The 24,778-nt window shown below is 49.8% G+C and overlaps 10 protein-coding genes across 10 annotated transcripts; 7 read left to right on the top strand and 3 right to left on the bottom strand.

Moving 5' to 3' along the window:
* Positions 1–93: 93 nt before the first annotated feature.
* Positions 94–1,640, top strand: K444DRAFT_567715 (uncharacterized protein). The gene is made up of 4 exons (XM_024877180.1): positions 94–218; positions 266–272; positions 327–640; positions 693–1,640. Exons 1-4 carry the CDS (start codon positions 186–188, stop codon positions 1,389–1,391), a joined length of 1,053 nt encoding a protein of 350 aa, XP_024732573.1. The 5' UTR covers positions 94–185; the 3' UTR covers positions 1,392–1,640.
* Positions 1,641–1,869: 229 nt separating this feature from the next.
* On the top strand, positions 1,870–3,729 carry K444DRAFT_616725 (uncharacterized protein). The gene has a single exon (XM_024880975.1). The coding sequence runs from the start codon at positions 2,001–2,003 to the stop codon at positions 3,435–3,437; it is 1,437 nt and encodes a 478-aa protein (XP_024732572.1). The 5' UTR covers positions 1,870–2,000; the 3' UTR covers positions 3,438–3,729.
* Positions 3,510–5,791, bottom strand: K444DRAFT_616724 (hydroxymethylglutaryl-CoA synthase). Its single transcript, XM_024880974.1, has 5 exons — positions 5,722–5,791; positions 5,376–5,537; positions 5,192–5,294; positions 4,051–5,138; positions 3,510–3,995 (listed from the first exon to the last, which is right to left on the bottom strand). The coding sequence occupies exons 2-5, from the start codon at positions 5,433–5,435 to the stop codon at positions 3,858–3,860; spliced, it is 1,389 nt and encodes a 462-aa protein (XP_024732571.1). The 5' UTR covers positions 5,436–5,537; positions 5,722–5,791; the 3' UTR covers positions 3,510–3,857.
* A 2,463-nt stretch (positions 5,792–8,254) lies between these two features.
* On the top strand, positions 8,255–11,158 carry K444DRAFT_567705 (uncharacterized protein). Its single transcript, XM_024877179.1, has 3 exons — positions 8,255–9,854; positions 9,908–10,505; positions 10,556–11,158. Exons 1-3 carry the CDS (start codon positions 8,749–8,751, stop codon positions 11,024–11,026), a joined length of 2,175 nt encoding a protein of 724 aa, XP_024732570.1. The 5' UTR covers positions 8,255–8,748; the 3' UTR covers positions 11,027–11,158.
* Positions 11,159–11,767: 609 nt separating this feature from the next.
* Positions 11,768–12,739, bottom strand: K444DRAFT_488961 (uncharacterized protein; the record flags this gene model as incomplete). Its single annotated transcript, XM_024873174.1, has 1 exon — positions 11,768–12,739. A coding segment is annotated over one exon (972 nt), but the record flags the coding sequence as incomplete, so codon positions are not given.
* Positions 12,740–12,994: 255 nt separating this feature from the next.
* Positions 12,995–14,154, top strand: K444DRAFT_633212 (uncharacterized protein; the record flags this gene model as incomplete). The annotated part of the gene is made up of 2 exons (XM_024883589.1): positions 12,995–13,031; positions 13,082–14,154. 2 exons carry the CDS (start codon positions 12,995–12,997, stop codon positions 14,152–14,154), a joined length of 1,110 nt encoding a protein of 369 aa, XP_024732568.1.
* Positions 14,155–15,022: 868 nt separating this feature from the next.
* On the top strand, positions 15,023–16,087 carry K444DRAFT_616715 (guanine-N(7)--methyltransferase). Its single transcript, XM_024880973.1, has 3 exons — positions 15,023–15,240; positions 15,293–15,507; positions 15,558–16,087. The coding sequence occupies exons 1-3, from the start codon at positions 15,092–15,094 to the stop codon at positions 16,043–16,045; spliced, it is 852 nt and encodes a 283-aa protein (XP_024732567.1). The 5' UTR covers positions 15,023–15,091; the 3' UTR covers positions 16,046–16,087.
* A 123-nt stretch (positions 16,088–16,210) lies between these two features.
* On the top strand, positions 16,211–20,445 carry K444DRAFT_595590 (uncharacterized protein). Its single transcript, XM_024878399.1, has 3 exons — positions 16,211–17,126; positions 17,176–20,015; positions 20,065–20,445. The coding sequence occupies exons 1-3, from the start codon at positions 16,269–16,271 to the stop codon at positions 20,132–20,134; spliced, it is 3,768 nt and encodes a 1,255-aa protein (XP_024732566.1). The 5' UTR covers positions 16,211–16,268; the 3' UTR covers positions 20,135–20,445.
* K444DRAFT_645384 (ESCRT-II complex, vps25 subunit) lies at positions 20,363–21,497 on the top strand (the record flags this gene model as incomplete). The annotated part of the gene is made up of 4 exons (XM_024885081.1): positions 20,363–20,411; positions 20,826–21,199; positions 21,256–21,331; positions 21,385–21,497. The coding sequence occupies 4 exons, from the start codon at positions 20,363–20,365 to the stop codon at positions 21,495–21,497; spliced, it is 612 nt and encodes a 203-aa protein (XP_024732565.1).
* Positions 21,498–21,696: 199 nt separating this feature from the next.
* On the bottom strand, positions 21,697–24,365 carry K444DRAFT_633209 (BRCT domain-containing protein; the record flags this gene model as incomplete). The annotated part of the gene is made up of 4 exons (XM_024883588.1): positions 21,697–22,308; positions 22,354–23,752; positions 23,798–24,225; positions 24,276–24,365. 4 exons carry the CDS (start codon positions 24,363–24,365, stop codon positions 21,697–21,699), a joined length of 2,529 nt encoding a protein of 842 aa, XP_024732564.1.
* Positions 24,366–24,778: the final 413 nt, after the last annotated feature.

Raw genomic sequence — 24,778 nt, 5'->3', positions numbered from 1 at the left:
CAACAAGCCGAAAGAGGGAAGGTTCGATCCGCCTCACATACGCCGATGAAGCCTCGGCAACTTCCGGTCCCCGGCCACCTCGAATCCCAAGCCCGCGCGTTGACATTTGAAGATATCACCAGATTTCGACTCGCATTTACTGTGAATCTTCTCCAACACGGATGTACTTGTAACGTACGTCAATCATGGCGATCCGTGAAGACCTCGTGGCCTCTGCCGTAAGTTTTGGAAGCCTTTACTACCGCAACATTGCTGATGAATATAGGTGACATGTGAGAGCATCCAACAGCGATATCCTTTCCTTCAATGCTGATCTATCCCCCTAGTCCTTCAAGATCCAAGTGTTGCAGGATCACCAATCGAAAACCGTATCGCGTTTTTACAATCGAAGAACCTGACGCAAGAAGAGATAGATACGGCGTTGGCCAGAGCAAACGGCGAGACAGCTCCAGCAAATTATTCCAATTATGCGCCTCAGCAACAAGTAATACGACAACCTCAACCCGGATATGGAGGTTACCCGCAGCACCAGTGGCAGCAGCCTCCGCCACCGGAGTTGCCGAAGAGGGACTGGAGGGATTGGTTCATCATGGCAACCGTGATGGGCGGGGTTGGATATGGTCTCTATTTTGTCGCGAAGGTAACTTTCATTATTTCTAAAACATATATGCAGCATACTCACCGTAATACAGCGATATGTTTACCCCATAATTGCGCCGCCTACTCCACCGCAACTGGAATCAGATAAGAAGGCTATCGATGATTCGTTCGAGAAAGCGTTTTCTCTCCTGGACCAACTCGCGAAGGATACGGAGGAATTGAAATCATCTGAACAAGCTCGAACGGAAAGACTAGACGCCGCGCTGACGGAGGTGGAAAGTGTTATTAACGAATTGAAGACTTCCAGCAAAAGACGGGAAGAAGAATCCCGAAGGATCGGTGACGAGGTCCGTGGACTTAAAGATCTGATACCCAAGGCGATGGAAGGACAAAAAGAAACCACAGACAGCCGGTTAAGGGAACTGAACACCGAGCTGAAGAGTCTGAAGACCTTGATGGGGCAAAGAATGAATCCAGGAGCAACTACGAGTACGAATCCATATGGTCGGACTTCCGGCATCGGATCCTCACCAGCTGCAACATCTACCAATACCAATACCAACGGAAGCTCGTTTGCGGATGCAACCACTCCAAAGCCAGCTTCCGTTAGCAATGGAACAGGCACGGAAGCTGTTGCCTCACTCCAGAGTCGAAGCTCAACACCATTCAACACAGGGGTACCAGCAAGCAAAGCCGCCATTCCTGTTTGGCAGATGGCTGCAACCAATAAAAGCTCAAGTTCCGTCAATACGACTGGCACAGGGAAGGAAAATGCAGAGGTTGCTGCTTAGTGGGGTTAAAAGTATGTGATTGGATGCATATGCTGGCGTTTTTGGAAAGCTTTAGGAATTGGCCTTCATGAAGATAACCAAGTGTACTAAATTCTGATGATAATGGATTGACTACGAAAGACAGTATCTGTATGCTACAAGCTGAGCAGAAACAACTTTAGTGTTCGTGTGTCGGCAGCCGGGTTTCAGCCTTGCCGCAAGGTTGCGCAAAATGCCTCCTTCGCACAATCCTTGAAACCAAACATTCTGGGCATTGGCTGGATCCCTCCACCAACAACTGAAAAGCTCCAAGTGACCACCAACAAAATTTCCCCTGCAACCCAGAAATAGTTCAACGGTTCTCTTAAAATACGAAACGTCCTCCGTAGCTGCTAGCTAGCGTGAGTCGAGGATTTGAGCAAGGATTCTACCTCGGCATCTTTTCTCCATCCAGTCGATCGAACCGTCGAACGTGTTTTAGCTCACGAGGCCACGAGACTATTTGTTTCCTTCTTTCCTCTTCACTGAATTTCTTGAGTTTCAGAAATATTTCCCTTCTTCCTACTTTACAGGGACAGTTTCCCAGCCTATCTCTCCCTCATCTCCTCTCCTTGTCTCTACGTCATCAAGATGGAAGCATCACTCCCGATGCTCAAGGCAATGTTGCCAAAAGTGCCTCTGATGGGAAAGACGGCAATCTACCATACTTTAGGATTCTCTGAGCACTCGAAGCACTGGGACTTGAGGACTGAGCTGATCATCAACGTTCTGCGATCGTTCATTGTCGATTCGCCACCCGAGCCTGTCTCCAGAGTGCAAAAGCTCTCTTTGAGAGATCATGGCATTAAGGGACGAATATGGGTTAGCAAAGTCACAATGCCAAGGCCTGAAGAAGACGATATAAGACAGGCGTTGTTCAAAGTGATAGAAGCTTTGAAAGAGCCTGGAGAAGCACCAGGAGGATTTGCAGAGCCGGATTTACTTCCTGTGGAGGCAGAATGGACTGGATACAGAGTTGGAGCAACAAAGCAATCACCTGAAGTCAGGATTCCCGAACAGCAGAAGTACACAGAAATGATGAAGGAAGTTACCTCGCCTACGACGGTGCTGTACTTTCATGGTGGAGCATACTACCTCATGGACCCAGCAAGTCACCGACCAACAACCAAGAAGTTAGCCAAACTCACAAAAGGCCGTTGCTTCAGCGTCCGCTACAGACTTGCTCCTCAAAACCCATTCCCAGCAGCTCTTCTGGACGCTCTAGTATCATACCTCACCCTCCTCTACCCACCTCCCGGCTCTTTCCACGAGCCCATCTCCCCACAGCACATCGTTTTCTCCGGGGACAGTGCAGGCGGCAACCTCTCCCTCGTGCTTCTCCAAACACTCCTCCAACTCCGTCGCGAAAACCTCAGAATCCACTGGAACGGCGAAGAGCGAGACGTTCCCCTGCCAGCAGGGGTAGCAGTCTGCAGCCCCTGGGGTGACATCACGCACTCCTCGCCCTCCTGCGACAATAACCGAACATACGACTACCTCCCAGCTCGCTCCGTGCATCCCACTGGCATGGAATTCCCACCCTGCAGCATCTGGCCCACTACGCCTGCTCGAAAGAACCTGTATGCCGAAGACGCGCTACTCTGCCACCCGCTCGTCTCACCCCTTATCGCGAAATCATGGGAAGGCTCGCCACCGCTGTGGATCGAGACTGGCCAGGAATTGCTCACAGATGAAGATAAATACATAGCGATGAAAGCTTCAAGCCAAGGTGTTAAAGTTGTGTTTGAAGAGTATGAAGCGATGCCGCATTGCTTCGCGATGGTGCTGGAGAGCTTGCCGGCGAGCAAGAAGTGCTTTAATAGTTGGGCCGGGTTTATAAGTCAGGTTGTGGAGAGGCCGGGGACGGTGAAAACCAGTGGGCGAGTTATTAAGCCGAAGACGTTGGGGGAGGTGACGTTGGATATGGGCAGCTTAAGTGAGATGAAGGAGGGAGAGGTGATTGAGAGGATGAGGGAAAGGGTTACGATGATGAGCATGAAGCAGCCGGATCCGATGTCGAAGTTATAAACGCATTTAGAAGTCACCGTTGGCGCAGAGGGAAGAAAGCTTTGGCAGATGGTAATTTTCGGACAAGCATTGGGGAGTAAAGGACCACTATACCACGGTCGATTTTCATTCAGTTCTCTCTAGCATGAAGTTCGGTTTATTAAGCTTCGTTCCCTCGCCCGATGCTATGTGCAGTGCCATAGTATTTATCACAACGATAATCTCATCTTATGCATAGCCTCCCCACCATCTTCCTTGCATGCTAACCTCTGCACACTCAAAATGCTCAACTAAAACCATTAAAATCCTCCCATAACGGCCATGCCTAGTATTTATTTCGCCAATGGTCTATGAAGAAGAAAAGGAGAAAGACCTCTAGAATGATTTGAATGAAGCAGAATTTGGATCCGTAACAGCTTCCCTTATGCAGGATTTGGGGATTTATGCTTTGATCAAGTATTTGCGGCGGAACATGTCGTCGACGCTCTCGAGGTAGTAGACGTTCTTGGCGATGGTTTCTGGGTTGCCGTTCGGTGTATATGACTTTTGCAGATGAGCCTTTTTGCGGAGTTCACACATCTGGAGCATGTGCGTAAGTAAAAGTTCGAGAGCAATTTTAAGAAGTGGTCCTTACCGCATCATAAACTTCTGGCGCAACTGTTTGTCTAGCAGCCAGTCTCTCCTTCAAGTTCAATGATTTTTGGATTACCTCCGTCGAGCCAACGACCTTTACTGAGAACAAACTCGATGCCAGACCACTTCCGTAGCTGAAAATTCCTATTCTCTTTCCTTGTAATGTGGCGCTGTCGACAGAGCTTAATAAACTGACCAACCCTCCGTACACACTTGCGCAGTACATGTTTCCGCACATGGTGGGTACTTCAATGCTGGGTTTAACACGCTCATTGAACCGTTTCTTGGTCACAGCCATGAAAGTCTTCTCAACGAGTTTATCGGTTAAGGATTTCTCGTATTCCATGTCCCGAAGCTCAGCTGGGACGTCGGCAAAGGCGGTGGAAGAGGGGTCAGCGAGGTAGTCGTTGTACAACAATCGTGCGTATGATTTAGCAACGAGCTTGCAGGTAGGGGCATGGAATGACATATAGTCGAATCGATCGAGAGGGCTCTTGGTGGATGCTTCTTCAACCCCATTGGCATGGCCATTTGCGTGTCCGTTTGCCAGAGACTTGAGGGTTGCCTCCCGCTTGTTGTACGCCTTGTAGCATGCGTCCACAGCTTCGGTGTAGCATCGAATTGAGAAGTGGCCATCGACGATGGGATATTCGCTGGTGAGATCCGGCTTGTAAAAATCATATGCGTGTTGCATATATGTTCCTCGAAGACCAGGGTCCACGACAATCGGAGCATTGGGCCCAATAAGCATTGCGACGGCGCCAGCACCGCCGGTTGGTCTGGCGTTGCCCTTGGCATATAGAGCAATGTCACCTGCAACCACAATAGCATCACGTCCGTCCCATCCCGAGGATTCAACCCAGTTGACAGAGTTGAAAACGGCATTTGTGCCACCGTAGCAAGCATTGACGGTGTCAACGCCCTCGATATTTGTGTTGTCTCCAAACAGTTGCATGAGAACCGACTTGACAGACTTGGACTTATCCAAAATGGTCTCAGTACCAACTTCCAGGCGGCCAATCGAGTTGGAGTCGATCTTGTATTTGCTCAAAAGGTTGGAGCACGCGGTAAGGGCAAAGGAGTAGATATCTTCAGAACGTCAACGTAATTCCAAGACGGATAGCTAAAGACAGTTCGCTCACCTTCTCTATCATCGCAGAAGCTCATCTTTGTCTGTCCAAGACCAATTGTGTATTTTCCCTGGCTTACACCATCAAACTTCTCAAGCTCAGCTTGGTCAACACACTGTGAGAGAGGGGTTGTTAGCACTGACGCGCATCTGCTTGCCATTGCAAGAATGGAAGAATTCGAGGTGATTGAGCATACTTGGCTGGGGAAATAGATCTCAATGGCCTTGATGCCAATGTTCTGAGGGCGGGCAGACATCGTGTGAGGCGGTGAAGCGTATTTCGAGAGTGAAATTTGGAGGTTGGAGGCCTCGATTTTTGGTGGGTTCGATCTTTGAAGGTCTGCGTACCTGGGCAAGTTCTGGCAAGAGGGAAAGAATCAGCTAGAAGTCATGTAATGATCGAAGTAGATCGCAAAAAGGGGGAGTTTATACGGCAATCAACAGAAATAATATTTAGACGAAGCTTGGTTTCCGCCACCAAAGCGCCCGACCCCAACAAAAGCTACAGTCTCTCGGGAATTGAAGGAGAAACGGCTCACCTACCGATGATTTGGGACTGGGCGATCTGCGGCAAAGCAGTTCAAAGTCAAGACGAGAGGGATCTGAGGGTTTTATGGAGTAAAGAAGGTTGCCTGCGTCACCAAGCTCTCAAGTAAGTGCAACGCAATCTTCCTCTCCGCCCTCCAGCAGCCACCACTTATCTTGACAGCACACCTTCGCTTAAAGGACCCCTGATGCAAGTGAACGCCTCCGAGAGGTCGCGCTGCAGCACTGCCACCAACACCGAACTCGGCACACTCCATGCAGGAACGCCGAAGGACTTCACCCTTTCCCTTCTTGGGACGTCATTGCCTTTGTGTCGCCAGGCACGTGGTGACGAGGGCAACTGCAGATCCAGATCCTCGCCGCCACGGCAGGAACGCTCTGCGAAGAGAAATGTGGTAGCAGACGCGCCGTTCTCGTCATGATATATCGGCTCCTTCCTTCTTCACCGGTGGCACCCACATCGCTGCGCTACCAACGGTCTGCTTCTCTTCCGTCAACTACTGCATCTGCAAGTGTCCAGCCTGCATGTCTGCATGTCCCGAAGCCGGCGAGCCGGCAGAACATGTGCAAGAGACCGCCATTTGGAGCAAGAGGCAGAACGATGATCTGAGCAGGAAGCGGTGAGGCTTCTAGCCCTTTAGATCCCTCAAAAACATCCAACGTTGCTGTTCTACATTTTCCTTCTTGTGGACCTGTTGCCTGCTAGGAGAGGCATTTCTCTTCCACGCACAAGTGAAGGCCGCACAACGTGATCGAGGGCCGAGGTCCAAGAGTTTTGAGGCAAGTCACGAGTATGTTTCCTTGAGGAGTTCCTCAGTCAGCCTTTCTGGTCATTGTGACGCTCGAGTACGAAGGCACACTTCGGGTTGAGTAACCTACTTCGATCGCGGGAGAGTTCGAGCTAGTCCTTTGTTTCACACCGACCAATCATTTGGACATGAAACCAAGATATCAACTTCCGTTCCAGATCAATTAATCCGTGTCCAGACGCTCTCAATCACCTGAAATAGAGTTCAATGCGGTATTCAGACTGTATCCACCAGTCGGTTCATAGTCATTGTCGAGCATCTGTGAGAAGATTCGAGGGAGGTTTCTTGGTGGATATTTGCAAGTGAATGCTTCTCGCAACACTTCCTGCTCCAGTTCTCATCCGAAATAGATCGGAACCCCTTGGCTTATGATTTCCTTATTTAAGTTATCTAGACGTTTCCCTCCACCCGTTATAATAGCACGGAGACAGCATTATCCTACTCCCTTCGTCTACCATCCTTGTCATCAGCTAACTTTCGGATGGCGGAACTGAAAGGCGTATCATCGACTGCGCAGGTGCAAGAGTGACGGTCTTCAGACGGTGGCAGAAAAAAACGCAGAGCCCATAAGATTGAAAGTATCTGTGAAGCCACAAAACTCGGTCCCGAAGTCAGTTGGTTCTATATCAATCCGATGCAATAATCCAGAGGCGACCAATTGGATCTGGAAAGCCAAGCCTTTTCTCGTGTGTCAGTTTTGTGGATGCGAGGCCAACAAAACCTCGAAGTCACTGGTGGGAGGGCCTTAACTTCCAATGATTGGACATCCTTTGCGGGTATATATCCGGACATGCCTTCGAATATGGATAATATGCCAGACATATAGTGCATAAATATGGGGGGGAGGGGGTGCACGAGGACAACCTGAATGAGGCTAAATTTGCACGATGTCGAACAGCTGCGGCAGTATCCGCCTTCACGGACACCGAACTTCAGTATCAACTGCGGCCAGACCTGGAATTCCGTCAAGGTCGGATCCTGCAAACTCTGGACGCCCTCGGGAGAAGAATTCGTGACAAGACCAGCAGTGATGCAACGACCATCGGCCGGACGTAGATTGCCAGCTTGCTTTGTGCCAAAACAGCGGTTTCAGAAAGAAAATTGAGGAAGAATGGAGGATGAATTGACTTTTTGCGAAGGCACAATAATGTTTATCCAACCTCTCTCTGCATCAAGAAGTGCTCAATGGGGGCTAAATTCCAAAGGTATTTGCATCTCTGATGTTTTGTGAACGCCGGTAGTTACACTGTCACATCCGAGGGAGGCAAAACTTTGTGGAGTATCGGATTGGACCCGGGGAAAAACAGACTGCCAGCCAAGGTGAAAGCGACGTCCGAGATCGCATGGGAACGAAGTGCAGGCTAACTGCGGACGCTGGGAAGTTAAATTCAAGATAAGCGCTTTCCTTTTTCAGTCCGTGGTACAGTATCTCACAGGGATCATCACGCATTCTGGCCTCAGAACGCGAAGGGATGACGACTTGATTGAGGCTTCACTAAGTGTTTTCCAAGTGAAGCAAGCTACTTCATCCAGCAGACCCGTAATCGGATTGAGAAGAATAGATGAATATCGCGAGGCCCGTTGATCTAGAAACTAGAAAGAAGGGGTGCGTGGGTTGGCCAAGTGGAGCCTGCGAGAATCCAGACACAGGGGCGGAATAAGGTAATGAGGGGAGGGGGAGGGGGTGATATTAAATCCCGATATGACTGACTGACTGTTGATGGCAGGATCTGGGCCTGGGCTGGTCAGTGCCGCCAAGCGGAAGGCAGCGCCCCATCAACTCTTCACAAACATCAGGTTATACCAAACTTTTTCCACCACTCACTTTACTAGTACATAAACTTCCGAGAGACTTGTTGTGGACGCCGTGCCTTGTTACACCCGTCGAGATCGATTGGGCCCTTGCTGGGTTCCGTGGTTAGCGACTCGTCTCAGGTCCACCAGGAACTCAGGAACTCAGGCGCTGCTAAGACCTGCTCGACTCTCCGTCTCCTCGCTCACCTGAAGGAGGGAGGAGCATCAAACACGAACGGCCGACCACCTACGCCTGCCATCATCACGAATGCAACAACTCATCGCTCCACGAGCCTGAATTACGATCTGCTGCAAACCACTCCCGACATTGATGAGTAGCACTTGACCATTGCATCGACACCAGGCGGATTGAGTCCAGCACACAGACGGCGTTCCCGGCTCTGCGGGCGCTTGAAAAACCATGGCTGGCCCCGATCGACGTTCATCGCTGGGAGTCGACAGGAGAGCCTCGATGCGATTATCAATACAGCAGACCGACGGCGATGATTACGATTTAGAAGCAATGGGGATTTCGGATGGCTTCAGGCCAGCCGCTGCTGATGTTAGACCTGGCCATAATGCAGTGTCGTCTCACGTCTCACAACAGAATGGGAGAAGAACACCACCACCGCGCCCGTCGAGTATAAGCAAACCGAGGGGGCGTGACTCATTTGCTCTACGGCACGATGGTACGATGGGGCCCAGTTTGCAGAGAGTTTCTACGGTCGCATCGAATGCTGCACCGACAAGATCGTCGAGTGTCTCGACCGATGTACCATTCATGAATCCCGAAAGCCCGTACAGAGGACCGGCCGGTCCTTCACATCCCTATCAAATGTACCCCCAAGAATCACGATTAGCAAGGACGGCTAGTATGGCAACGACTTCGACGGTCCAAGTCCCCGACAGACCATACCATGGTCCAGGCGGCCCGACACATCCCTATGGAATGTACCCCCAAAATACTGTACCTGAAGGAGAGGTCGCATCAGCACCCATTATTACTGTCCCTGTTGGCTTTCCTGGATTGCAAACCGACTATCAGCGGCGATTGGGCCCCGATGGAGAGGAAATTGCTGATATTATTGGGCCGGACGGACATACCGAGCAACTGCCGCCATACACTCAATACCCCGATGAGGCTTTCGCGAGGAAAGCCAGGCCCAATGTACGACTCCCTATACCTGTATCTGTTGCTGGGGCCGGTGGCATTGGACTGGCCACTCGAAATCCAGAGTTTGAGTCTCAAGAGGATCTTCATTCTCCCTCTCGTCAATCAACACGAAGCATCATGTCAGACCAGAGCAGTCATCCAGTCAATATGGCAGCTCTAGGGGCTTCTGAAAAGCCAGAGCTGAAGAAGTGGCAGCAGGTTGCCCGGAGGAAAGTCTGTGGCATTGTTCCAATCTGGGCGTTGGGACTGGCAGCAGCTGTCCTCATTCTGTTCGGGATGATTTTAGGAGTTGTTCTTGCTGCACTGAAGCCCAAACACCCGCCGAAGCACCATCCTCCACCCTCAGGAATTGCGTAAGTTTGCGTACCCAATACTCATGAATGTATCGGAACTAACGACGACTCAGAGAAAGCGTCATTTATACCATCATGACTACCACGTTTGATGCAACACCCATGACAGCCTCACCTACTGGACTTCCTACTCTTCCGACCGGCACCTTCGGACTTCCTATTTCTGCGCCTTCGACGAAACAACAAACCTGTCTAGTCAACAGCGCACAAGCTAGTGCATGGTCTTGCAATATAGCAATGACGACCCCTTACACAATTTCAATCTCAGAACTCCCAGATGCTTCTAGCAACGTGGCCAACAACGAGGTCAGCCTTTCTTATGGTAACAATTCTTTTGGGGGTTGGTACGCCTACGGAGCACAGCCTCCCGTCCTGATGTCCTCAAAGGTTCTAAATCTCGTCATCGATTCCCAGGATCCAAGCAGTGGCCCAGCCTGGTTCTTTGAAATGACTTATGATAAAGTGGTGATATTGCCACCGAATGCTTTTCCACCTTCGGGCAATAGCAAGCGGAGGGAGAAAGAACGGCATAACGGTCGAGACCAGGGCACACCTGTTGGAGACTTCACTGGGCGCAAGAATGTCTTACAGCCAGGTGATACGCCATGGTTTTGTTACTGGAATGGCACTCTGCTCGAAACCTTCATCTATGTAAGCACATCCACTCTTGGATACCAACCTTTTGTCTAACAAACATCTAGGTAAACAAGACCAGCAGTGCCGGAGGCCGGGAATCAACCCCGACGACTGCTTCGTCTGCCCCCACGTCAACAAACAATCAAGAGCATCCCACGGCTACCTATGATTCGAGTGTGCCCACCAATATCCAAACGTCGAGCACTTCCTACTCTGGTTCATCAGGAGGGGATTTTAACCCGAATCCACCAGCATTCCCTAAAGTTCTGAAGATCGAGGAACGGCGGGTTCCGAGAGGCGCTGCTGCTGTCCAACCGTATTGTGTGCAAAAAATCTTGGACCCAGATGGTGTTCCACAGATCTATCCAAACAGCACTGGCCAACCCAACATCGTCTACCTTAACGAGACAGCGCCTTCTTCTGTCTCCTCAATAACCGATAAGCGAGATGTTGACGGATATGTGGATCTGCAGACCCGGGAGCTCATTGAGCGACAGAGCTCAAACAGTTGTGGGTGTGCATGGATTTGGACGTAAAACGGGTACTGGTTGGGCAAAATGGAGTTTATGTTTGCATAATATGTATAACTCGGCGGGTTTGGCATAGGCGTCTGGCGGTGTATTGTGCTCTATAGTCACTCACATATTTTGATATGTTTTTTTTTTTTTGGTTGATTGAGATGCGGGAAACTATCGAGGACGGTTGGGATGGGTTCCGAAATGATGCATGGAAATATGTTAGGGAAAGGATGTTTTATAAGAGAACATCTGGGGCGGAGAATGTTTACTGATATGTCAATGCACTTGATCATCTAGCCCATCACGAATGAAGAATTGAATTATTGATTGAAGTCTTGTTTGACCTTTCGATTTGTTGGAGATAGGGGACTTTCATGAAAATACAATCAAGTCTGGCGACTCTAACATCTAATTCATGTAATCTCCCCCCCAAAGCCAACCCCATTTGTGTAGATAGTTTGAAGCTTAATACCTCCCACTCCAAAGGGTCCGCCCAGTCTTGAGATTTGCCGACCCGGCCGGACTCGGTCTTGCGAACTTTGGTCCCCATAACTTGACATTCGAGCCCTCTAATACCAACCATGTCTTACCGTGTCGGTAGGCGTCTATCAAGAAGCAACTCTGTGTAAATGAAAAGGCCTTTGCTTCGTATTCCTCAGTAGTCCTCCTAAACTGAGATCTGATTCTCCTCATGGATACTTGGAGCTAGACGGTCTTTCAGTCTCCTTTTTGCTCTGGCGCACCTCCAAGATCAGCCCCTAGTCCATCCAAGAAACTAGCTGCTTGCTTCATCGCTCTCTTCTCGCCAATAGCTCTCCTCCTCTCTTCAATCTCCTTCCTCCTGGCTTCCTTCTTTTCCTCTTTCTCCATCCTAACCTTCTCAGTCTCTACCCTCTCTCTCTCAAGCGCCTCCATCTCCCTCCCCCTCATCCCCTCATCCTTCGAGAAGCTATAAAACCCAACCCCCTTACTCCTAATCTCCGCACTCGCATCATAATGCCTCATCTCCGGCGGCGTCAGACTTCGATCCCTCTTCTTCGCCAACTCCTCCATCTTGCCCATCGTCTCCTCCTTGGGCTGGAACGCAAGACTCTGCACCGTATCCCCATAAATCAGCTTACTCGGCATCGCAGGTCTCGCACTCATACGATCCAACTCCTCTTGCCCCACAACTTTATTCCTCTTTCTCCTCTCCATCCTCTCCGCCTCTGCTCTACTCCCCTTCATCGTGCGTCCATACTCGTCCTCAAACTCCACCATCTCACCTCGCCCATCGTCACTCTCAACATCACTCGATTCCTCGTCCGCTTCTCCCTTGGCCGCTTTCTCCGCCCATTTTCGGTCAAAGTCTACAAGATTCTCTTCGTCGACTCCCTCGCCCTTCTTCAAACGCGCGTAGATCTTGGCTTTCTCTTCCATCTTCCGCTTCGAGCGGTGCAGGATATTCTCGTCCACGACGCCGATATCCTGTCTCCCTACCAACCCCCTAGAATCCTCATCCTCCTCGAGGTCTCGAGCTGCACGCTTCTTCGCATTCTTATTATGCGAAGTGAAGATATCTGATTTCGTTTTCGAAGGTCGCGGTCGGCCTACTGTTGTGCGCGAAGGGGGGTTCGATGTTGTGAGCAGGGAGGAGAGGGTCGAGGAGAAGGCGAGCGAGGTGCTGGAGGAGAGCTCTTTGACTTGCGCTTTGGGCTTGCGGATTCCGTAGAGGTTGGGATCGGAAGCCATTTTGTGTTGGAGACGGGAAACGAGGGTCGTTGTGCGGTGGAGGTGATTGCGTGTTCGGTGGAGCTTGAGCTCGCAAGGCTGACATGAAAGTTGACGCCTTGATGTGGGGCAATTCTCGTTTGCGAGATCGGGTTCGAGGAAGTGACCCCGCGCTCACACTCACACCTCTCTCGAATTCCAAGTGCAATTGACTGTTCCGGCATCCTTGAAACAAATTCACCATTGGCTCTTCTTCAGATAGATATTTCATTCAATATGCCTCCAGTTAAAGACGTCTACATCGCGGTCATTGGTAGAACCAACTACCCCGCCTTCAATAGCAAATTTCTAATAAGACAACAGGTGCTGGAGGAGTAGGAAAATGCTTCCTCTCGCAACTCGAAACCCTCTCCAATCGCCTTACCAAGAACACATCCTCCCTAAAACTCTCCCTCGTCCTCGTCTCCCGAAGCAAAAAGACGCTCTACAGCCCTCAATACACCGCCCTCCCCTACTCGAACCTCGCAAGCAGCCTCGACTCATCCACACAAGAACCACTCTCCTTGCCAAAGATCATCGAATATCTGGCCGCCGCTCCAGCTAAGGTTGTGCTTGTTGATAACACCAGCTCGCAAGATGTCGCGGATGCATATCCGCAGGTTCTTGAGAAAGGGATTAGCATTGTAACACCGAATAAGAAAGCTTTCTCTGGGTCATATAAGCTATGGCAAGATATTTTCAGTGCTGCTTCTACTTCGGGGGCGAAGGTCTACCATGAGAGTTCTGTTGGTGCTGGGTTGCCTGTTATTTCTACACTTAAGGAACTAGTGGATACTGGAGATGAAGTGACGAGAATTGAGGGTGTGTTCAGTGGTACAATGAGCTTCTTGTTTAATAGCTTTGCACCAACAGAGGGTAAGGGAGGCAAGTGGTCCGAAGAGGTTAAGAAGGCTAAGGACTTGGGGTATACGGAGCCAGATCCAAGGGATGACTTGAATGGGTTGGATGTTGCGAGGAAGTTGACGATTCTGGCAAGACTAGCTGGACTGCAAGTTGAATCCCCGACTTCCTTCCCGGTTCAGAGCTTGATCCCAAAGGAGTTAGAGAGTGTTGGGAGTGGTGAAGAGTTTATGCAGAGGCTGCATGAGTTTGATGGCCAGATGGAGGACGTGAAGGTGCAAGCTGAGAAAGAGGGAAAGGTTGTGAGGTTTGTGGGGAGTATTGATGTGGGGAAAAAGGAGGTGAAGGTTGGGTTGGAGAAGTTTGATCGTTCTCATCCAATTGCTGCGTTGAAGGGAAGTGACAACATCATTAGCTTCTACACAAAGCGGTACGGAGCCAATCCCCTTATCATCCAAGGCGCTGGAGCTGGAGGAGAAGTCACCGCTATGGGCGTCACTGGCGATCTGATCAAAGTCCTTGAACGACTCTCCTAAGGCTCATAATAGAACCATAAAAGTTGTTGCTCTTTATTCGTTGTCTATGACCTTGCTGCCACCTCTTCCGTGTCCTGGCCTGTCAACCCGTTTCTTCAAGCCTTCAGCTGTCTCCTCTGCAACTTCAATCGCGGTAGGCACTCCTGGAACCGTCAGAGAGAAGCTCCTAGGTTTCCCACTAGGACGCTCACTGAGGCTTGGAGCCCTCGGTCTGGGTCTGTTCCTCGCTCGGCCGCCAATGTAGGGTATTTCGTAAGTAGCTGTGCGGAATAGATAGAGGAAGAAATCATAGACTATCAACAAGAGCCATGGGCCTATTGCGACTAGTCCAAGGAGGATCTGTAGCTCTGAGTTAGAAGCATTCCGTTAGCACTTGAGAAGGACTTACGAATATGCGAATTACCCACGTCTCAATAAACGATATGCTCGCAGGCAATATTGAAAACCAAGACATGTTTTTGCGAGTAGAAATCGAGTCTCTAGAGAATTCCGAGTAATCCGGGTTGTGGTTTGTTTTCAGAGAGCCAGTAGTCTGCCTAGTATGGGGCGACTTCGTTGAAGCGTGCTTCAAGGAGGGGAGATCCGTTGAGCCCGCCTTCGATGAAGTAAGGTGATCCTGATTCGATGTTGACGAGGAAGCTGTCGCATGTCGAAGGTTTGGTCGGACATGTGAAGGTGGAGCAGAAGGGAGTACCTCGTACCTAAAAAAAGTTAGGGGCAACTCTCGCATGTTGCCGCCCCTTCGGTCGAGGGAGTGGATGACGGGGGTGAGGTTTGGAGGCTTGACAGGGGTTGAGAGCCGATCCGCACGCTAATTTCGCTATCGGCTGATGATTGAAGATAAACTGTTCAGCCTCGACTTCAAGACCTCCGCCTTGTACGGAAACCTCACAGAGCAACAGCTTTAGGACGGAAATTCCCCGAGTAGCTACCCACTATGGTTGGGCCAGCGAACAAACGTCAGAAAAGGGAGCAGTACAAGAGTGAACGCGGAGAGGATGCAAAGAAAAACCAGGAGCTTCCCAAGAAGAAGTTCTACAGGCAAAGAGCTCATGCCAATCCTTTCTCCGATCATCACTTGACCTAGTAAGCCAATTTAACTTCTTGATTACATGGCTATCTGCTAAACCACCTGCAGTCCTATCACGCCTGCGCATATGGATTGGTCCTCATTCTACCCCGCCTTCGTCACAACCCCAGAAGAAGTTCAAGCAAACCCACAGAGCGGAATCGATATTGAGTTTGGACGTGTTAGGCAATTGAAGAAAGATGTGGAGGTTGCAGATATAGGGTGTGGATTTGGAGGCTTGCTGGTTGCTTTGGCCCCAGTTCTGCCAGATACTTTACTTCTAGGTATGGTGAGCCTGAAGCTATAGTATTCAAGCTCTGACAATGGCACGCAGGCATGGAAATACGGACACAAGTCACAGAGTATGTCCAAGAGCGAATCAAAGCTCTCCGAGCCCAAAATCCAGACACAGGCCTGTACCAGAACATTGGGTGTTTAAGAGCCAACGCTATGAAGTTCCTGCCAAACTTCTTCAAGAAGCAGCAACTATCGAAGATCTTCTTTTGCTTCCCGGATCCACATTTCAAGGCTCGAAAACATAAGGCACGGATAGTCTCTACCACATTAAACTCAGAGTATGCGTATGTGCTTCGTCCCGGAGGAATTGTCTACACGATTACGGATGTGGAGGATCTGCATAACTGGATGGTCGGACACTTTGATGCCCATCCGTCTTTTGAGCGTGTACAAGAGGATGAACAAGATGCAGATGAGTGTGTGAAGATAATGAGGGTGGAGACCGAGGAGGGAAAGAAAGTGGAGAGAAATAACGGACAGAAGTTTGTAGCATTGTTTCGGCGCTTGGAGGATCCACCATGGTAGTCAAAATACCCTCTGAAAATGCAATTGCAATATCTCTCGAAAGTTTGTGAATTATTGTACCAAGTTCATGTGAACATTTTTGAGGAGCACATGTGAACAATGCGGGCTGATTAAATTTACGCGAGCAGGGGTTGTCTGAGACCCCATTCATCGTCAGAGCTCCCCAAAAACTCACTATTCAGTGAACCATGCCGGCCAAGGAGGCATTCTCTTGCCCCGGATTATGGCCCTCAAACGCCGAGATGTTATCTTGGGCGGCATAGCAAGCTTCATCGCGTGGGGTTATGCTATTGATTGGGTTCCGGCGTTGCGTTGGGCTGGATACGCCTTTGTCGTAGGACTGATCCTCCCAGTTCTAGGATTGATCGCCCTGCTACTTCTCACCTCGAGGGGGGCTCAATATGGAAAAAGAAACCCCATCCGTCGTCCAAAAGGAGTAGCATTCCTTGCTGCGACAGCCTGGAAGCACGAAACTTTAGCACTGCAAGCTCGACAAGTCTACGAAAAGAAACCGCTCTACCCCGACTCTTTTATCATTTCCAGCGCCTTGGACGAGCTTCTGGAGCTTATAGTGCGAGATTTTGTCAACTCGTGGTATTCGAATATTAGCAAGAACCCAGTCTTCACCAATGAAATCGACAAGACAATCAGGATGGCTCTCGGGGCACTTCGAGACAGGCTTTTGGAGATGGATATCACGGAGATCATGACAATGCGCTTCGTCCCGATCATGACCGCACACTTCAGGGATTTCTTCGAGGCAGAGAGGAGCATACGAGGGAAGCACTTGAACCGCAGTGTGACGGAGTCAGAGGAGTTGGACCTTGCGATTGCGGCGAAGTATAAAGATGGAAAGCTACATCCGGCAGCATCTCTGGCATATGCGGATACGAAGCTGGTACAGCAGGAATATTTGCGGAAATTGACCAAGGATCTTCTCCCAAAGCTGTTACCGGAAAGTGTTATTGCCAGTCGAGCTGTTGGAGTTCTTATCAAAGAGCTAGTTTCATGTGCTGTCCTTACACCGGTCATGCAGCTGATCTCTGATCCGGATACGTGGAATCAGGTCATGGAAGCTTATGTATGTGAAATGAAACCCAATAAGCATTGGTCAATGCTGATAAAAACAGGGACGAACCATGTTGCAAGATCGTTCAACAGTCAGAAAACTACGAGCTGCTCTAGATGAGCATACATCACCAGTACCACGAACCAAGCGTGCGGCCCCATTCCCTCGCCTGGCACCAGGGGACAACGAACGGAGATTTGAGAGATTCATACGGGCCATCCGGAAAGTCAATAATCTCTCAGACGCTCGACGGTTCCGGAGTGAAGTGTCTAGCCAGCTCAAGAGAGACGCTTTGCAAGAGAACAACGACCCTGTATATCTACGTCGTTTAGAGATAGGGAAGAGGATCCTAGACCAGAGAGTGAACCAACTTGCTGCTGGTGGAGAGCACCAAGCTCAGCACGGCGTTGGTCGCAGTAACGGTACAGCTGCCTCCAAGCTTCAGACGGCATCCCTTGTGGACTTGTTGCATGATCCTTCCGTCCTATCCTACTTCATGGAGTACATGGATAGGCAAAATCTCATGCCTATGGTGCAATTTTGGATCGTTGTTGATGGCTTTCGCAATCCTTTGGAAGATGATTTTGCTGAGGACGACGAGATTCCTGCTACACTTGCGCCATGGAACGATGCAGACAGAAACGATCTTGCACAGATCAATGAGGCATACTTGTCGAAGCCAGAGCTCAAAGTTCCCGAGGCTTCAAGACAAGTTGTGAGGGAGTTCCTTAGAGCTGGCAAGGACGCTACTCCACGGCAGTATTTCTTGGCTAGGGGTGCAATTCTGCGGGCTCAAACAGCGGCTCTGGAAGTAATGCAGCAAAAGTACTTCCAGAACTTCAAGAAATCGGATCTGTTCTACAAGTGCTTGACATCCCAAGAGGCGATGAAGAGTGTAACGCTTCCATCCTCTCCATTGGCTCCTTCAAGACTAGAAAACTCGCCTGAACAACGTCCACCCCCTGGCCGGGCATTTTCGGCTCAAGCACTGGCCACGAAACCTAGCCCTCTGTCTAGAGTATCAGCCAAACTGATTCCAAAGAGAGCTGATCTGCGCCGGCAAGCTGCTTCATCGGTCGATTTGACTGCTGCAACCAACGGAGCGAGCGATCCCATGACTTTGTCTCGTCGTTCTCTGGATGAAGGAAGCGGGAGCTCACCGTTGTTTGACGATGAGGACTTCGACAGTGAAGCAATGGGCAACTCAGTCCACAGTCTCGACCAAGATCCCGAGGAGATAGAACCGGATACAAATGTTGTCCAAGCTATGGAGGCCGCATTAAACACGATCATGGAGGATAAACCGACAAATGTTGATGATCTACGGAAGTCACTGTTTGGAGATGAGGACCCTCCATTGGACTCCCCTAATCCAAGTGTTGTCTCGCCTGGCGCCAACTCTACACGAAGTTCCATAGATCCTAAGAAAGCTGATTTGTTCGGTAAAGCCGATCCGTTTGGGAAGGTCGACTTGTTTGGTGACAAGCAAGAGAAGCCCGAGAGGCCAAATCTTGCTTCTCTCGGGCTTGTGAATACGTCTTCTAGGATTGGAGTCTTCACTGATGACGATTTGTTTGGGGATGAAGAAAAGTTTCTGTCAGACGAACACGATGACCCAGAAGATAGAAACGAGCAAGATCAAGAAGACGAAGTCCACGAGGCCGCACCGGGAGATTTAGGCCTGGCGGAAGCAATAACTGCTCTCACCACCGACATCGACCGACTGATAGCTCAAGATGCAGTTGTTGATTCTCTGACCAGAAAAGCTGAGCTCACAAACAACACGGCAGAATTACGCATCTTGAAGAAATCCAAGGCCAGTTTGGAAAGAGAGATCCGTCGGAAAGAGCTCCAGCGACAGCAATATGTCATCCAGGAGAGTGATAATAGTCTCTATGGCCGTTCAACTATCAAGATCAAATCGATAATGGTTGGGAAAGAAGATGATGGACGGGAGTATGCTGTATATGTTGTTGAAGTTCAACGCAAGGCAGGAGAACAAATGCCAGCAGCAACTTGGACTATCACTCGGCGTTATAGCGAGTTCCATGAACTTCACCAACGTCTTCGGATGAAGTACCCCTCAGTTCGAAATCTAGACTTTCCAAGACGTCGAATGGTCATGAAACTGCAAAGCGACTTTCTCCATAAAAGACGGCTGGCTCTGGAGAAATACCTGCGAGAAATACTTCTTTTGCCTGAGGTATGCCGCAGTCGAGAACTGCGTGCATTTCTATCTCAAAGTGCTATTGCACCTGGTTTTGAAACACAAACTGAAAACGAAGACAAGAAAGATATCATGACTAGGTTCTACAACTCAGTTACGGATGGGATGGAAGATATCTTAGGCAATATTCCAGTGCTTGACCAGCTCTCAGTTGCCGGTCAGAATTTACTTTCTGCTGCAACCAACCAGCTTATTACGATGCCTGCGACAATCAGCGAAGATCCTTTGGCTGCCGCGGAGGCGGAAGCAGAACTGAATGCCTTCGAGGACCGCGAATTGGAGCCTTTCGTCAAGCCTATCTGCGATATCTTTCTGGAAGTGTTTGAACTCAACCGTGGCAATAACTGGTTGCGCGGACGTGCTGTTGTGGTGGTCTTGCATCAACTCCTTGGAGGGACGATTGAACGAAAGGTTCGCGAAAATGTGAAAAGCTTGCTCTCGGAAGAAGCTATTATCAGATACATAAACCTCCTTAGAGACTCGATGTGGCCCGGTGGTCAGTTGAAGAGAAATGGCAAGCCACGAACATCTGTCGAGAAGTCGAAGAGCCGAACGGAGGCTAGTCTGATGCTTGCAACTCTTGTTCCAGACTTGGCAGCAAGTGTGGTAGGGAGGGTGAACGCCCAAGCTGCAAGCAGGAGAATATTCGCTACCTTCAACAACCCGCGATTGAAGTGAGTAGACTCTCTTCCTAGCTTGTACCTTGATACTGACAATGGGCAGTGCACATCTTGCGTTTACATTGCTAGACGAGATCATTGATGTATTATTTGAGGACGTTATTCGAACATAGGCATTGAGAATTAGCATTGGCGTTTGGGAATGGCAAATGCATTTGAAGGCGTTCAAGGACTCGAAATCGATGCTGCCGAGCTGAAGCTCGAATACATATTACCATACCTTAATACCCCGAGAGTGTTGTGTAGATATATAAGTCGTTGTCGTCTTTTGAAAGTGTTGCAGCATGTGGGATTCCCATACGATGTTGGTATTTTAAGACTTCTGATTGTATATTCTTATCATGGTTAGAAAGCACGCAGATTGGTGGGCTGCCATGGATTGCCTCGGCGGTTTGAATGATGAAATTCAACTTATTCAGCAAGCCCTGGTGGATTAGACTCATTTTGAGTTCATATTCACTGGAGTCAAACCGTAGAAAGAATATAAGTAGCTTTGTAGGTGAAGACTCTGTTGAGAACCTGTGTGGCAACTGTTACTCGAGTACTTCACCAAAATCCTAGCCTTGCGCACAATCCATGCAAGGCTGATATCCTTCGATAACAAACCTCACTCTTCCCCTCCATCACCACAACACCTGAAGCCTACCACGAGACTACCATTCATGATGTCAACGAACTACCCACCTTCAATCTCCTCCTCCCAAGCTCCAACGCTCGCACCGTCAATCGCGCCTTCAACGACGTCTTCTTACCCAAACCCAAGCCAACCCTCACCCCTCTCAACCTCAACTCTCCCCCCGTCAGCCTCCAACAAGAATCCCTTCGCCTTCCCCTCCTCCTACTCCTTCCCCCCCTTCTTCACCCGCCAACCCAACACCTCCACCCACCACGCCCAACTCCAAAAATGGTCCTCCCTAGTCCAAGCCTACTGTCGGCACCACCGACTCTTCAAGCTCTCACTCACCGACTCCCTCGATAGCGACCTATTCCACAACAAGAAGATCGGGAAGCGGCTAGGGCGGGAAGATGCCAGGGAGGTGGTGGAGTTTATGCGGAAGGAAGGGAGGGCCGAGTGGGTTGTTGATGATAAGGGGAAGACGAGGGGTGCTGGGGAGGGAGGAGAGTTTTGGGTGTGGTGGAGGAATGTGGAGGAGTGGGCGGGGTTGATTGCTGAATGGGTGAGTTTTGCTTGTTGTTTCGAGAGATATAAGGGAGTGATGCTGACATGGGGTAGGTTGATGAGACGGCGCAGAAGAATACGGTGTTGACGCTTTATGAGTTGACGGAGAGTGAGGCGACGTTATCACAAGGTAAGACTGTTTTCTCTGGGCCTCAAACGCCTTGCTCATACATGTTGGTGTAGAATTCCATGGCATGGATCCGGAACTATTACAAAAGGCGTTGAGTGTTCTTGTGAAACGAGGAAAGGCACAAGTCTTTGGCCAGGAGGATCAACAGGGAGTCAAGTTTTTCTAGAGGGGTCAATCACGTACCGGCATTGGGAGGAGTTCACGGAGGTCATTTCTCATCAATGTTTACAATTCAGTCGCTCTTCATGCCGCTAGGCGCTGAAATATTTCCCTTCCAATACCAAGTACGAACTTTACAGACACCGCCAAGCGTTATGATCAGCCCAGCTCAAAAAATAACATTCCGCCTCTCAATAGTTTCATCACTACTTCTTCTCAACCAGGTATCTGTCATTCCACTTTTGTTGCTGCGACAAAGCAACATCCAACAACCACTCCTGATCCACGATTCTAGGGACCATATTACCCTCTCTCGCCTCAGTTACGAACTTTGGCCAAAGCTTCTTCTCGTCTGGTCTCTGACCGCTGATCAGATAGACAGGCTCAGCAGGACCTTCGTCATCTTCTGGGTTTACTTTCTTGATGGTAGGCTTGCCAGTGTAAATACCGAATGTACCTCCGTTTGCCTCGATGATCTCCTTGTACGTGTCTGCACCATTTGGAATATCCTTCGTAACGTATATCGGGACACGCCGAAGAAGACAACGTTTGTTAGCTTTGGCTCGAGCAACAACATCCTTCAATTTGACTCCGAATTCCTTTTCTTTGGCATCGTCCTTGAGGACGAAGTCTCCCGCCTTGGGAAAATCACCTTTCTTATGCTTAGCACAGGTGTCGATAAAATCTGTGGAAATGACGATAGGCCCGCTGGCAAGAGCACACAAGAATTTCTTTGTCCTGACCAAGTTCGGGGCTGCGAGATGGGTACAAAGCTTGGGTTCTTGCGTAACCAGGACGCCGAGCTCTCTCATCTTTTTCTATTCAAATTGTGAGCGGTGCTTCCAAAAATTGTATTGTCTTACCTTATCAGAGTCTTCCTTAAGAGCGTTGCCGAGCCATCCTTTATAGCCAGTAACGAGAAGACGCATTTCGACAGGTGGAGGACCAACACGCTGACGTTTTGGATTGTGACCTTCTTCATCGGAGAATTCTGCTTCCTCTTCATGCTTCTGTGCTGGGCTAGAACTGCGTTCAGCTGACCTCTCCTTATCAACCTTGTTCGCAGCTCGCTCTCCTCCCCAGATGGGCCCCTTGCGTTTCTTCTCCTTTTCGTAGAGAGCAATGTCAGGAGCCAGACCATGAAGCCGAGAGACTGCTTTCTCTTTTGCACTCCGACTGCCAGTTGAAGAGGGCGTATCGTTCTCCTTGCCAGCACTGATTCGACGATTTGGCGCAGGTGTTGTGACTTGTCCAAGAGAGGATCGAGAACTAGCCCGCCGACCAGCCTTCTTCTTCTCTACAACTTTCTCAGCCTCCGCGTCCCGCCCGCCCATTGCAACATCACCATTTGACTTTCGAGAGCTCGCATTTCGGTCTTTCTCGTGCATAACTGGCCGTTTCAGGGGTTTTGGATCACCGGGACTCGGGGTAGGATCTCTTGAGAAATACTTCGTCTGGAGCACTTTGGGGTCAAATTGCGTCTGGCCAATAATCTCGCCAAGATTTGTGCGTGGAGGGAAAGTTGTGTATCGAGGATCGCTGATCTTTTGCACCTCACACTTCGCATAGCTTTCCTCGATCCAGAGGTGATTTACCATCTCGATATTCCACTCTTCAGCTGCTTGGCACTTTTCACTATTCTTTCGTGCGGTGATAAGGTGAGTGTTGTCCGGCTTCATGCTCTTCGTAAATTCAGCGCCAGCAGCAGTGATCAGGTTCTCGAGATAAGTGCGAGCTTCCCCTCCGTAATTTGACAGGGTTATGCGCAGGTCTCGGAAACCTGAAATAGCCTCCTTTGGCAGCGGATAGTGCAAAAGTCTTCGCATTGGGGATGTCCATTCGTTATTGGTAATCAAATGGTAAAGCCAAGACAAATTTCCAACCTCGATACCCGCACGAGAGGCAAAGACATAGTCTCTACCCTCTCGCCAGTGACAGACATATATGTCGGCATTGTGGACCGAGGTTGTCATCGAACCACCGCCACCTTCAATAAGATCCTCGATGACTTTCCTAGTTCGACTCGAAAGCTGAAGGTCCTGGGATACCATAACCTTTCTCTTCCGGAACACGGTCAATCGACGAACAGGCGAATCGGTTGGCAGCGGCAAGTTGACAGGATGTGGCGATGAGGCGCCTATGATATCCTCATTCGTCGGGAACGGGAGGTTGGCCTCTGGGTTGACTCGGAATATCTCTGGGTTCGGGAGCAGATATGGTTTCTCATCGATACGTTTGCCAAGTTTCAAACAGTCGTCGAACCTGCCAGTGTTAGTTTTGCAGGGTAGGATAGACAGGCGGACATACCAATGAGGCAGGACAATCTTGCATTTAAGGTTCTTTTCCAATGCTTGCTGGCACTTTGGATGGTCGATAGTGAGAGCGCAGATATGTGTTGTGACCTTCATTAAACTGCTGCTCTCCATTCCACCCATTGCAAGGACCGCGCCGATGATCGCATCCTTGTCGCCAATAGGGATATCAGCACAGCTCAGGTTGACATCAGAGAAGATCAGCTTTGGATCCGGGGTGTACGGTCGTATGCTGGCTTCCTTCTGCTTCAGAATCGACTGCATGACCCACGTCGGTTTTACCACTGGGATCATTTGGAGTCGCGCTTGATTGTATTCTGGGAAGTCGCTGGTCTGTGAAATGATATGCGTTACGACGCGGAGATCTACGTCCTCGCCGAAGCGGATGACCGTTCCGCCATGCGCCTCTAGCGTTGATTGAAGCTGTTCGAATGTCAGCAGCTTGCGTGAGGAGGGATTTGGAGAGAGCATACCAGCTGAGCCTGGCTTTCGGGCAGGTCCTTATTAAGAACGAAGGCAAAGATGCAATGCCCGAAGAGCGATTTCTCTAGTTCAATCGCCATGCTGTCCAAAATCTATCAAAGCGTTGTAGACATGCGATATGGTATCTGGGGTCCGGAGGTCGGAAGTCTGGAGTGTCTGAAGATCTATGAGGTTGACAAGGTACGGCATGCTCGTTGCCTTGTTGTTGATGGACGCGTCGGAGAAACACGCGAGCGAGAAAGCGCGACAGGGGTCGCTAAATTGGAAAGAGCCACCATATCACGTGATATCAGTGCTTTCCCTCGAGTGCCCCCTTTTCCAGTTCTTTTCAGCAGCCGCTCTAGGTACAAGTTTCTTTCCAAAATGTAGTGATCATTGTGCACATTATTTTGGTAGAATAGACCCTGTTGGTGATTCTGTTGCCAGATTGCTGATACTCGCTTTGACTGTTCTGGGCCTCGGCTCTCTCCAGTCAATAGCCGGAGGATGTCTG

The sequence above is a fragment of the Hyaloscypha bicolor genome, assembly GCF_002865645.1.
Source record: "Hyaloscypha bicolor E unplaced genomic scaffold K444scaffold_124, whole genome shotgun sequence".
In the NCBI taxonomy this organism is placed as follows: Eukaryota; Fungi; Ascomycota; class Leotiomycetes; order Helotiales; family Hyaloscyphaceae; genus Hyaloscypha; species Hyaloscypha bicolor.
Note: the sequence above shows the minus strand (reverse complement) of the source record. Positions and strands in the feature narration are given on the sequence as shown.

Bases quoted from the DNA above. Each gene is read 5' to 3' on its own strand.
- K444DRAFT_567715 (XM_024877180.1), top strand. From the start codon at position 186: ATGGCGATCCGTGAAGACCTCGTGGCCTCTGCC. The intron at 641-692 runs GTAACTTTCATT...ACCGTAATACAG, and splicing joins GTCTCTATTTTGTCGCGAAG to CGATATGTTTACCCCATAAT.
- K444DRAFT_616725 (XM_024880975.1), top strand. From the start codon at position 2,001: ATGGAAGCATCACTCCCGATGCTCAAGGCAATGTTGCCAAAAGTGCCT.
- K444DRAFT_616724 (XM_024880974.1), bottom strand. From the start codon at position 5,435: ATGTCTGCCCGCCCTCAGAACATTGGCATCAAGGCCATTGAGATCTAT. The intron at 5,139-5,191 runs GTGAGCGAACTG...GACGTTCTGAAG, and splicing joins CTTCTGCGATGATAGAGAAG to ATATCTACTCCTTTGCCCTT. The intron at 3,996-4,050 runs GTAAGGACCACT...CACATGCTCCAG, and splicing joins CGCCAGAAGTTTATGATGCG to ATGTGTGAACTCCGCAAAAA.
- K444DRAFT_567705 (XM_024877179.1), top strand. From the start codon at position 8,749: ATGGCTGGCCCCGATCGACGTTCATCGCTGGGAGTCGACAGGAGAGCC. The intron at 9,855-9,907 runs GTAAGTTTGCGT...ACGACGACTCAG, and splicing joins CCTCCACCCTCAGGAATTGC to AGAAAGCGTCATTTATACCA. The intron at 10,506-10,555 runs GTAAGCACATCC...ACAAACATCTAG, and splicing joins TGCTCGAAACCTTCATCTAT to GTAAACAAGACCAGCAGTGC.
- K444DRAFT_616715 (XM_024880973.1), top strand. From the start codon at position 15,092: ATGGTTGGGCCAGCGAACAAACGTCAGAAAAGGGAGCAGTACAAGAGT. The intron at 15,241-15,292 runs GTAAGCCAATTT...AACCACCTGCAG, and splicing joins TCCGATCATCACTTGACCTA to TCCTATCACGCCTGCGCATA. The intron at 15,508-15,557 runs GTATGGTGAGCC...AATGGCACGCAG, and splicing joins GCCAGATACTTTACTTCTAG to GCATGGAAATACGGACACAA.
- K444DRAFT_595590 (XM_024878399.1), top strand. From the start codon at position 16,269: ATGGCCCTCAAACGCCGAGATGTTATCTTGGGCGGCATAGCAAGCTTC. The intron at 17,127-17,175 runs GTATGTGAAATG...TGATAAAAACAG, and splicing joins ATCAGGTCATGGAAGCTTAT to GGACGAACCATGTTGCAAGA. The intron at 20,016-20,064 runs GTGAGTAGACTC...GACAATGGGCAG, and splicing joins TTCAACAACCCGCGATTGAA to TGCACATCTTGCGTTTACAT.